At 36.9% G+C, this 13912-nt stretch overlaps 1 protein-coding gene across 1 annotated transcript in view; it reads right to left on the bottom strand.

The window, feature by feature from the left end:
* The window catches only part of LOC135476471 (cytospin-A-like), a 37055-nt gene extending 23384 nt beyond the window's left edge, over positions 1-13671 (bottom strand). The window contains exon 1 of the mRNA XM_064756501.1: positions 13448-13671. Within this exon, the coding sequence (XP_064612571.1) occupies positions 13448-13516 (69 nt within the window). The 5' untranslated portion in view covers positions 13517-13671. The remainder of the gene's footprint in view (positions 1-13447) is intronic.
* Positions 13672-13912: the final 241 nt, after the last annotated feature.

Here is a 13912-nt window from a genome sequence, read left to right as displayed (position 1 = left end):
ATTAATTTCCCGTGTGTGTGGTCATTGTAAGATGGTTGCTAAGATATCCCTGAGCTCATTAGTTTATCTCTTATCTGACAGTCCATCAACATTCCTATAGCCCTCATATTCTGGGGCAGGCTTGCTGATATTACAACGTGTATTTAGGTTCAATTTGCTACATATATTGTCACTGCCCAGTTTGCAGAATTTCTTTACTATACTTTATCAAGTATAAAATGCCATCAAAACATACATGTACTAAATAAATTAAGAAATAACTGTAACATTATGAGCAGCCACCTAAGCTTTATTTCACACATACATCAAATGGTTAATAACAAAGTCAATACTATGCATGTAAATCTGTTCACTATTGTACATGCAAATTCAACGCAGTACTCAATAAGTTATGTTCACTGTCATCCGTGGGCTTTTTCATAAAACAGGCAATCATTATACCATATACCATGCACCTTACATGAAGTTCTTACACCAACTAAACAGGGGTTAGAGTGGTTAATATACAATATTGCATACCTGTACACAGCATTGCAAAGCACATTTTCGGAACATGTATATTCAGAAACTGGTATTATGTTATCAATCAATTACTTATTTGATTCAGAAAATGTGTTAAAAGTCTGTGATCTCTATATTCCTGATAGCAGTTTATAACCTTTAAAGAATTTTGTATGAACCCTCTTCTGCTTTTGAAGAGAAATCTTTGTAATGAACCATTCTGATTCTGGTAAGTAAACATCAATCGAACTTGGTTCAACATATCCATGTACGCCCAGCTATCCTGTTTTATACCAAGCATTTCAGTATGTGAATTATATGATAAGCTGAACTGATTGCAGCCCTCGATGTTGACAGGTGATAACACTGAGACATGCCAAGCCATATGCATAGGTGAGAAATTCCAATCACCTGGCTTGGGTTGTTATTAATATGTAGGCGATTTGTGTCACCTGACCGTCACCGAGTTCAACTTTATCCAGACACCATCTTACATAATTAAGCGCACAACAAGTCCAACTTACTCAGATTACACAGTGGGTTCCCTTCCCATGGTAAATTAGAGATACAATGATCTTTGCAAGTTGTTTTGAAGATTGTTTGGAAGGTTCAGTAGTTATTTTCATTGAAAAACATTAAGTTTAAGCTCCAAAAATAACTTTTTACGACATTTCTTTTTCTCTAAAAAAAAAAATACAATTTTTGAGCCAAAATTTACCATATTTGCAATACCTATTGATGGCACTACCTGGCAAAGTGATCCTGTAAAAACTCTGGCAAAAAAAACCTGTTGTTGTTGTTGTGATAATATGCTGGTGTCCATTTGCTGTCATGCAACTAAGTATTACCTATGATACAAGTCAGGGTTCCTAATGAGTTGTTTGATTTATAAAATTTTATCACTGACTACTTGCCTAAAACTAATGCATTGTATGCACAAGCATATGGTGTGGGTCATAAGAAGTGTAATTCTCCCAAACCAAAGGCTCATTTTGACTCATTATTTTGGCACTAAGTGTCGAAATATCGAGTCAAACTGAGTCAGTGGCAGTGCCGGAATATCAAGTCAAATTGAGTCTTTTGCTTCCCGGGGCGTACCCTATGTGTCAAACTTATTAGTGGAACTCAAGTTTTGTAGGTCATCTCCAGTCAAATAAAGGGTACATTAATTTAAATAATAATAAAAAATAAATAAACTAAAAAAAAAACAAAAAAAAAACTCTTAAGCACTCTGAGGAAGATGTTCTGAGCAGGTTTATCACAAGGTTAATTAAAATACAGGTATGGCTGTTCAGTTGTTTGTTTTCTGTTTGTCAGCCAGTGAAATGCCCTGAGGGCGATGTGTGTTCACCATGTTTACTGGTAACATAGGTTAATAGCGTGTTACTTATCCTTTAATGTACAAATGGATCAACAAGATGACCAGCTGTCCATCTATAGGCAGTGAAACCAGGTGACCCTTATCCAGAACTCTATCAGCTTCTACTTGTACAATGAACAGCCAGAAATCTCAAATCACATATTCAGTATGTACGTGTATGGGTACATGTATGGGTACGTGTGTGGGTACATGTATCATACATGTATGGGTACATGTACCATACATGTACGGGTACATGTACCATACATGTACAGGCACATGTACATGTATGTAAACATATTGACATACCATACATAGGACAGAGAAGAATAAGTGCATGTGTACATAAATTTGTGTTATGTAAATGGCACTTATGTTTGGATCTGTATGCAAATGTGGTCAAAAAAAAAAAAGAAGCACATGTACTTTGCAGTTTATTTTCTTGCGTCTTTATGTATTTTTAGTTTTAAAATCAATCAGTGTGAATGAGTCATGCAATAAAATTAGGTTTTTCTGTAATATATATACATATACACACACACATATATATATATATATTTATATATGACCTATAAATAATTTTTTCATAGATATTATTTTGAAATCTCTTCCTGTGTTTGTTTTTTGTTACGGGTTACAGGGGTTGATTAAATCATAGCAAAGCTAAGCATGACTGGCATCGTATACATGCAATAGCCTAATTCCTCTACCTTTTCGCACGTGAAAAATCAACTTTAAGTGCAATTTATGCACATTTTTAAGTCGACTTTGGAGACAAAACTATATTGGTTGCATTAGCCGGTACCATGGCTTCACAAAATATGCAATTTATCGGTCAACACAAAACAATGCCTTCAGAATATGCTTGAATAAACCCATGCAAACATGTGAAAAGGTTGAACAATTACTGTACTCTAGTTCTAGGATTATAAAGTCAAAAAATACAGGAAAAGACCTAGATTTCTCTCAAAAAAGTGCAATTTTACAGGTAATTAAATGCCATAAAATATTAACTCTGAGAATCAGTAAAGATGAGCAATTTAGTGAACTCAGGCGTAACGTCTGTCTTGGCGTGCTGCTGGTCTCACAGAGAAGACGTGTTCATGAAAACAGTGAGCGTTGCCACTGAAATACTGGCAGTCTGATCTATTCTTGATTGTGACAAATTTGTTACATCAACGTGCTGCATGGTTACAGGACCAGATATTTCGTTCCTTTCGGGCTCGTGAAAATAGTTATCATTTCGACGAAATATAAGCCCCTACACCAACCCCATACCTTAGCGTTACAGTAATTATTAGGGGTAATTCCTGTACATGTGCAACTATTCCAGCTGAAGTAAACAGCATTAACACATACACTTAAACATCTTCATGTATGTATAAACAAAACTCAACACTTACCCATGCTATACATCCTCAAGCAAAGCCACATAAACAATCAAGCTCCCAAGACTGGAAATTCTCACAAACTTTGACAAAAGTTGACAGATGCCAGATTGTCACCTGATGCAGTACAACTAAACTTCCCAGTCACAGTCAGCCGCTGTGGGAGTCACGCTACACTGTACGTCTTCTGGGTGAATTCCAATCAACTGGTAATAATTAATGCAATAAGTTTTTCAAGTGGACAGCCCATCAGTTCATTTGCATAAATTGAGGTATTCAGTGCCTCCCTAAAAAGTACATTGTTCTCCGCATACTTTTTCTTCACGGCATCAATCTACTATGCACAATATACATGCAATGGTTCAAACCCTTTCTGTTATCTGATCATGAAAATACCCTCGACTTCTAGACGCTCGGCTCCACTCCAAATATAGGTCAGGGGACAAAAAAAAAAAACAGGAGCCAGCAAAATGAGGAAAAACAGAGCTCCAGCGGACTTGTGGCATATGCCCTGCAGGCTGATTGACTATGATCAAATATCTGCTGGTCTTAGCCATGCCCTGTCAACCAGCACTTAAGTGTCCCTTTACAAGTGGAAACCCACCATTAAAACTAGAGCAGCCAATTAGCCTATACAGGCCTAGCATAACCACTACCGATCACTAAACAAACACATCTTAATAATTTACTAAAGTTTTGCGCCTTACATTATGACTTTTCAATCTGAGAGGCAGAATATACAGTGAGGTCTAAATGAATTTAATGTGCGTTCTTTCATGTACACATGTACACACACTGTAACCCTATTTTTAGATTTCGACATGCATCAGGGTTTTTTTTTTTCTTCTTCTTTCATTTAAGTTGAACAATAAGATGTATTCATTTGACAAACTAAACACGAATTAACCCATCAAAGTTCAGAAGGAGAGATTTATTTTAAACAGATTGACAGATGAGGAATATCAGTACGACAACGGAAAAATCCATCAGCATCCTAAAAGCAAACTCGTGTTCTTCAGTCCTGGAGTCCAAATCAGAGGTTTCCACTAAATGGAATGCCCACTGCCACACATTATCACTTAATTAGCCCACTACCAGGCCTGAATATCGACATACACCTGCCTGAAGTATTTTGTATAAACAACAACATGTACTTGTACCATAAGACTTCAGGTTTCACGTCTGTTTAGCACTTCAAGCACTTCTAAAGCTGGACTTGAAACATAAAACCTTGAAGGCCATGACTTAACAGGGTTGTATAGAAAGTGTGCTTTATTGTGCCACACAGTGTACAATGTATCTGTCCTAAAAATTTCATCAAAAAGTACATTTTTTAAGACGCACACAAAGGTCATAAAATAATACTTTTGGTGGTGAAGGTTACCTTTCCCAGTGGGATATCATTATATCTTCAAAGTGGAACTCGCAGAATCATGCAAAAAAATGAGTTCAAAGTTTACAGTACAGTTTGTATATATACTATAAATCTTCGACCTTTTCAACCATTATTTATTTATTTGATTGGTGTTTTATGCCATACGCAAAAATATTTCACTAATACGAAGGTGGCCAGCTTTATTGTGGGAGGAAACCAGGCAGAGCCCGGGGGAAACCCGAGACCATCCGTAGGTTGCTGACAGACCTTCTTTCCACCATTATATCACATTTTAAGTGCATACAATTAGGTTGTAAAGCTTGGAAAATTAAGGTATAGCTTAACATGTAGCTAAACATGTATGATAAATCAGTAAGTGCAGAAGACACCATTGACCAATCCTACACAACAGTTACATTTTCATTCCAAACGTTAAACGTCAGATGTATATGTTTCAGTTTTCATAGGAAATTTACGGTAAGATCATGCACACAGAGCATGTATTTTTTTCAACAGCATTGTAATATCCCTTATACTTTCTGATAAGACACAATTAATCAATTCTTGATGGCTTACACAGACGTTCTCTTTCACATCATCCGTGTACAAATATGCTACCAGACATCAATGTTTTTAGGACAGATATTAATTAAAATTTCTGTGGCAGCTGTTTGATTAACCTCCCGCAGTGTATTATTATCATGTAATAAACTGATTCGGTATATGAACAGTATGGATGTGTTATTGTTACACTTCTATGTACATGAACAGTATGGATGTGTTATTGTTACACTTCTATGTACATGAACAGTATGGATGTGTTATTGTTACACTTCTATGTACATGAACAGTATGGATGTGTTATTGTTACACTTCTATGTACACAAACACTTGTCATACATGCATGTACATACATATATATATACATACATATATAGGAAAAAAATAATAAAACGCCTTAACTTTCTACATTATGTCATATTGCCACTGCAGTTTCAAACGTCATGTTATTTTCAAGGAATACATTCCTTATTCTATGTAAATTCTCCTCACTAGGGGATCTTTCTCTATTTCTTCATATATATATATATATATATATATATATATATATATATACACATATATGAAAATGTAATTCAATCTGGTATAAATTGAGGAGAATCAAAGTCACACTTGGGTGGTCTAATTACATGGGCCAAATAAAATTCTTACATATGTATGTACTTTAAAATCTCAACTGTTTTACACACATAAATGTAAGAAGATAATAATTATTAATGTTAAGACGTATAAACTGAATAAAAAAAATGTTTACACAGTCAGGTTAATAACGTTCTATTTAAAATTACAAAAATCTCAGGTAAAAATGTGTCACCTCAATGTTTCCTTGACAGCAGAAACCACTGTAACTGATATAAAACGTATTTTTATACTAAGTACATATAGTACAAAAATATCTATACAGACATTTCCAGAAATTTCACCGAAATGTTTTGGAAAATGTGTTAATAATATTCTCTGAACTGAACAAATGAGGCATACAGTGGGTAAAACATGGAAATGTATGTACTGTAATTCAACCTGTTTTGCAGGTTTGCTAGGTGTTGTTTCGAGCATATTCTGAAGGCATTATTCTATGTACTAGACTCATAAACTTTTTAAGGAGCCCTGAAATTGGTCAATCCAAGCAATGTAGTTTTATCTCCAAAATCAAATTAAATATGCGCTTATATTGCACTGAAAGATGCTCTTTCATGTGCGAAAAGGTTGAGGAATAAGGAAAACCAGGAAGCACAACATGTAAGTACAAGACAACAGTAAATACAAGACAACAGTAAAAAGAAGACAACTGTAAATACAAGACAACTGTAACTGTAAATACAAGACAACTGTAAATACAAGACAACAGTAAATACAAGACAACTGTAAATACAAGGCAACTGTAAATACACAAGACAACTGTAACTGTAAATACAAGATAACTGTAAATACAAGATAACAGTAAACACAAGATAACAGTAAACACAAGACAACAGTAAACGCAAGACAACAGACATGACAGAGCGTCTCACTAGGATAACCCACAAACCTGCACCCTGCAAGTTGCAGTTTCACAAGACCTTGTACTGGACATGTACATGATCATCATGACAACCAGTTGTTTGTCTCGCACATGTACAGAATAGACATCATAGACCTGTACGTATTGCACCAAAACTTTGGAATGTAAACTGGTATTTTACCCAGTATAAGTTTCAGTTCCTGCTGTATTCAGTTTCTGCTGTATTCAGTTCCTAATGTATTCAGTTTCTGCCGTATTCGGTTCCTGCTGTATTCAGTTTCTGCTGTATTCAGTTCCTAATGTATTCAGTTTCATTTCCTTATTATGCTGAGAAAAGAGTGAGTGAGTGCTTGGGGTTTAACGTTGTACTTAACAATTTTTCAGTCATATGACGATGAAGGAATCCTTTAAGTACAATATTTCTACCTGCAATGTACATGTATGTATACACATTGTAAAGTCAAGCGCTTCATCAGATAATTCAGGTCAAATATACATGTGTAATTACTTACATGTACACACTGAATATTTCAACCTAAGGAAATCAACCATGTATTAATCATATAAATCCATTCAAGGTTTAAGTGTCTGTTGCGGCTAGATGTATACAATGTGACAAATACTCCTGTGATCTACATGCAAGATTCATGTTGTCTGGACACTCACTCTAATAGATGTCTGGCAAATTAATCTATCTTCTTCATGTAAAGAAGTATATACCATGGATTACACCCCAGAACAATGCCGCTGCCATTACATATCAGTATTAGCCATCACTACGAGACACGGGGGAGAAGGCACCCGCTTCCTCTAGAACCTTCTGGATCCCATGCTGTTCTCCATGTCCGGAGAGCCTACACACCTGAACGCAATTCATCTCCAGGTGAGATGACTGGATGTACTGGTCAAGTTGTACATGTAGACAGCCAGGGTGTATTCCATAGCTGTCACATTTCAACACCACCACTCACGAAAAAAGGCAGGTTGTTCAGATATCAGCTTCTTGATTTGCATGAGCACCTTTTTAGTCCAGTAATACAGCTTTCTGAACTATCAATCAAGAACATCCAAACGATCACTCTTAAGCAGTATTGATGCAAGCAGGTAAACCAGATGCCCCACACATTGGTTACAAACGTTCAATCATTCTGTGACGTCATTGCTTTCACTCGGAATGGAATGAAAGGCAAAACTGTCATGAGAAGGGGTGAAGGGGCACAGCCCAGCAACTCACATACAGCACCTTCTCTTCAGTAAGTGAAACCCATTCCACAAAGCCATTTCTGACCCCAAATCAAAATTTGAAATGTGATTTAATATGAAAGTTTAACATGAAATATGACATTGTATAGGTCAGTATGGGAGACTACTCTACCACCAGCTTTAAGCGTCACTAACAGTTTTGAGTTATCTCCCTTAAATAAGCCTGCCAGCCTTTTTACTCATGCTCAGCATATGTGAATGTGCAGGTGAAGACATTTATTTCCACCATGCACACTTAACAATGATGAAAGCATATGCACACTTATACCCAATGCCACTCAAACGAAGACGCATGCATGACTGCCCTGCGATAACTGATGAATTGACTGAGTCAAAGGAAAAGCAGTAGGCTACAAGCACACTGTACCAGTACATATCCAATGTAAATAACAGAAACACACGCTGTCCATGTTGTAACTGCAGCATTTCTTCAACCGGTCACTCCAAGAAAACTTACTCCACTGCTGCTTCCATAAATTGCAGACATGATATTTTTTCCTTAAAATATTCTTGGATTCTATACACTGGTTTTGGTGTTTCATCAGATATTATCACTAGATATATATATATATATATATATATATATGATTGGTGTTTTACACCTTACTCAAGAATTTTTGACTTATATGACGGCAGCCAGCATTATGGTGGGTGGAAACCAGGCAGCGCCTGGGGGAAACCCACGACCGTCCGCAGGTTGCTTGCAGACCTTCGTACCATGTGTGGCCGGAGAGGAAGCCAGCATCATCTGGACTTGAACTCACAGCGACCACATTGGTGAGAGACTCCTGGATCATTACGCTGCGGTAGCACGCTAACCAACTGAGCCACGGAGGCCCCATTGTCACTCTAGAGGAAATTTGCTAAACAAGCTTTATCTACATTAAAAAAAGGATTTACTTTTCTCCAAGTGTTTGTGCTTCACCATTTGAGAATTTCAACCAGTAATCCCTGGATTCTTAGTCCATGCTCCTTCCACGAGACTAAAAGGGAAATTCAATCCAAGTACATGTCAATTGTCCTTATGTAAATCTCACCCTGTTTAATACATCACACAAAACGTCACTGATAAATTCTCCGTACAAATATACATGTACACTAAATTACTTAGTTTAATTGGATTCTCACAGAAATCATTAAGAATAAACTACCTCAGAAATGATAGAAGTTTTGAAAGGCTTTAAACAATTTGCTCACTGAACAAATTTCCCTTTCAAGATTATTTAAACACAGCTTCAATATGGACATGATCAAATAATGAAAGATATTTAGCAAATGGTCTGACAAGAGTTTCAACTCATGCATGTTCAGCTGTCACGGTTATCAAATTTGCATCAGTAAACTGCTTACTCAGCAGAGTAGTTTGATTGAATCTGCATGAATCAACTTCAGATGAGTAATAAATAGATGAGTCCATATAAATGAATAATACACTGCCTATATATACATACATGTACATATTAAACGGCATTAAACAGCAAATAAATCTGACTTACATCCACTTAACTTAAGTCTTAAATACATTCAAATCCTCCCCAGAACCACACTGGTACATGTATAATACTACACCCTGTTCTGAACGTGAAAATTCAATATCTGATTGATATATACACGAACATGTATTGCGTTTTAAGGGAGCCAGAGCAAGGGGGTATAATTAAGTAGGGGCTAGACAGCTTCTCACAGGGCGGCCATGTGTGGGGTCACAACTGCAGCTCAATTTTCTCATAATTTACACAGCACACATGCAAGCTACATATTGATCACTCAGCACAAGGCTGTAATCTGCTGCAAAGGCTTACATAGCAACCTAATCTACTTAGTGCATTATTAACCTCCATGTCAAAGACAGAGGTATATGGAACTTTCTAAGTAATTTGAGAGAAGTGCAAAGTTAATACATATCATTAATACATTTATTCATTACACTATGGAAAATTGTGATTTGAGAGCAACGTTAACGCATGTACTAAAAGCTAACATTGAAAAGCAAATTCTGTGCATAACTTATTTCAATATGGAAATGTCTGTCAATCAAAGATCCACACCTCGTGAATTTGAGTCAACTCTTGTACAAATATAGTAGTATAAATGGTATTTTTTAAGAGAATACCTGAAAGTAACTTCTGCAAGGTAATTAACCTACTGTACCCGGTACAAGATATCTAGGTTACTTCTCAGGTCATAACAATGGGAGATGCCCGGATGAGCTACACACAATGTTCACAGGACAGTAGAACGCATCCTTTTCATCTGCGACATTTCAGTGCATATGTACTTCATATCTGTTTCACGCGTACACTTACACTGAAAACTGTGACGTAATAAAGGAAAAGAATACATGAGTTCACAGCTTTGGATCATCTTGATACAGGTGGAAGGAAGTTATACCAGTTACCCATTCAAAAACCTTTATGTAAGAAAATATAATTTGGTTTACCACAATTTTAGGATTTATACATATCCACGTAAAACCTACTTGTGATGAGAACATAAATTATGCAACATCATGCACACCATAAAAACTTCACATGGTATACAATGTTTGATATTCGATCGAAAAAAGCCTAAATGTGTTAAAATTCAAACACTTATATAAATAAGTATTCTTACTTCAACAGATTCGATTTCCAACCAGGGTCATACGTGTATTTAGAAAAGAACTGAGGTTCTGATCCCAAATTTAAAGGGTGTCCAGAACTAAAATGGCTAGAAATAGGCCTCCGTGGTGCTGCCAACACTGAAATTGAGAGCATCAAAGAAACAGACATGAGAAGCATGTAAGGTGTTCAGACACTGATTACCCTGCATTTGTCTTCAGGGCCACCACAATACTTCATTACAACTGAAGGGATATAAGCACCCAGCTACATGCTAACACCCGGACACATTTACCTGTATATTCCTGGTTGACAGAGAACCCATGGGGTACCACGCCTTGCAAATCTCCCTCAGGTATATAACATGTTGTTCACCTGATGTCGTAAGGTGAGTCTGTCATCGTATTACACCCGAGATTCAATAGACGGAGGCAATCCCCACGCACAGTCAATATTTACACTTCATAACCAGTCTATGGTTACAGAATAGACATGTATGCCTTCTGTCATCAAATCCACATGCACACTGCCATTGGTGTAGTACATTCTCTACTAATACACAGCCTTACATGCACATGCTCACAGCCTTCAACAATCCTGTACGTTACAAGGGTTCGAAAACTGAAGACCAAGTTTGTCATCTTATTGATCACTACAAATGCACTGCTTTTCAGTTCATGAAAAATTGATAAAAGCGAGCATCTCCCTCAACTTGAACAATCTCCGAGACTTTCATCAGAAAACAACCTGCATCCCTCTACTTCTATAGTAAACTGAGCAGATACCGGACTACTTTGACCAAAGCTCAAATTTTACTTCATTTGATTCTCTGTTGGCTAGGTAGTGGACTACTTTCCAGGGCAACCTTATTTCTGCTCCAGAAGATAATGTGAAGTCCTCAGTGCCTACATGCTCATGTAAGTCAGCAGTAGAAATATGCCTTTGTGAATAACATACATTACGTTTACAGTGACTACTCTTTAAAATTGATGCCCTAAAAGAGAACAAAAAATCAAACAACTCTTGAACACCATTGTATGTACATAACTTTGAAAAGATCAAAAATATACATATACAATAAGAAACATTCCGAGTGAATAACTATGGACTTAAAGGCCAGCATAACTTCACATTATCCTGACAACACAGCGACATTACTAGGTCAGCCTCTGTGGTTGGGGGAGAAAGAGAAGAGTGGGGGGGGGGGGGGGGGGACACAGGGAGTTGTTCAAATTATCAGGTACAAGACTGACAGCAGTGAGGACATAACAGTCTTGTTTGGTCAATGAAAATACCTGTACAAGAAGATTCAAGGTGTGGCATTTCCATTTTGGTTCAGAAGTACATTCATGTAATGTTGTAAATATCCTTAAATCATGCAGATCATAACTGTTCGCATAATATGATAATGTTTTGCCAGTACAGTAATGCATGTGTGGTGTACAATGTCATTACAAGCTGCTGTAAGGCATATCTGCATCTTTTACTGATCTGTAAAACAGGTTACAGAAAAAGCCCTCTATAAAATTTGTCATATACTGTACATATTTGCTATCTACACTGTACATCCATACATGTTCATAACACACAGGCGCACAGTTTAAATTTTGATAAACTAATTCTATTTTATTTCCTTTAATCATCAATGTGCCAGAATATGTTTAAATACAATACGTAATTCAGCTTCTCAACTTCAGCTGACATTCAGATGAAAAGCCCAGCAGAATCAAGACTGCCACGATAACCTACATGTACCTCAATACAACATTCACCCTTAGTCAAAGTTGCTTTTTGCTTTTTTCATCTGATTGGTGTATCAGTCATGTAAGGAGAAATCGTGTTTTAGAGTGAGATTTGCAGGTGATCGGATATACCGCTGTTCACATATCCTATCATTATGAATTACATTCACACTGGAAGGTGGGATTTCACATCACCTGAACTATATCCCATCTGACTGGTCTACAGCTATAGTCTCATCAATTTGGTTCACATGTAAAAAATCAATTCATGTCCTTGTACATGAAGCTTTGACATCTGGTTGGTCAACGGTTGTCAAATCAGTTCTCCTATTTTGGGATGTACATTTATGACAAAAACCTGGTAAAAATTAAAAACCTATAGTCTGTATATGTAGAATACAGCACTTAATATGTAACCAACAGTTCATTTCACTTTAGATTCACATTCTATATCAATAAATTTGGGTTAAACTTGGTCAAATCTCCTCTTTTACGGTTGCACTGGAATTGTGTCATATTTAGGAAGATCAAATCAGATTGATGTTGTTGTTGGAGCTCGTTAGACAAGATAATTCTGTTCTGAATTATACTAGCGATGTTTTTAGAGAGAAATAAACTATAATTTGGCACATAACCAGCGACAAAAAAAAACAAAACAGGATCACGTGGTCGGGTACAGGCACCTTTGGCACCTGGCCTCAGATGCAGGTGGACCAAAAGCAACAAGGTAGGAGCATCTTCCACTATTTATTAAACAGCACACCTTTCAGATTGTAATAACATCAAAGAGATGTGAAGGACATTACCTGAGGTAAAGAGAATTATATATTCATTTCACCATCCAACAAGGTGGAAAAAGAAGATATACGTAGATGTGCAGAGATACATGTAAATGCCATTTTTTTTTAGTTTCAGAATCTTTATAGATTCAGTACGACAGAGAATCTACAAATACTTCATACTCAATCTCTGTAACTGTTGAAAAAAACAGAAACAAAAACATGTAAATTTCAGTTTTAATTTAAATAATGATATGCACTATTTTTCGTGCATACTATTTTACTTTTAACAGGAGGTTGAGATAAACTGGAGGCTGAGATAAACTGGAGGTTCAGATAAACAGAACTATGGATTGAAACACAATCTTCTTCCTTACCTTTGACCGTCGTCCGTTCTCAGTTTGACCAGTGGCTGACCGGTACATAAATTTGACGTAGCGCAGCATCTTTGATGCTCCACTCCCAGGGGGGAAATCTATACCTGCTAAAGTACACACCTCAGCCTCAATTTTCTCAAGTTTAGAACTGTCCTTGTGGGGACACCATACAGCGGTATGGCTATGGCCCTTTTCAAATATATTCCTTGTGCAAACACGGCAGTATTGGGGGGCCCCCGGTGGTGGCTAGCACATGAGGGAGCTAGTTCACACACAGGCACAAACAGCCTTGCGGGATAATTATCTGCTTCCTGGGCAGGTACATATAATGGTTTTGAGGACCATGTCCCCAGACTACAGTTATACAGTACACGGTGCAGCCAGCTTCACCCCCCAAATACACCTGCAGTACTACAGTCTGCATCAGCTGGTCTGACTGCTGAACATTGCCCTTAACACCACAAA

Source organism: Liolophura sinensis, chromosome 10 (genome assembly GCF_032854445.1).
Source record: "Liolophura sinensis isolate JHLJ2023 chromosome 10, CUHK_Ljap_v2, whole genome shotgun sequence".
Lineage (NCBI taxonomy): Eukaryota > Metazoa > Mollusca > Polyplacophora > Chitonida > Chitonidae > Liolophura > Liolophura sinensis.
The sequence above is the reverse complement of the archived record's forward strand: the minus strand, read 5'-3'. Positions and strand labels throughout refer to the sequence as shown.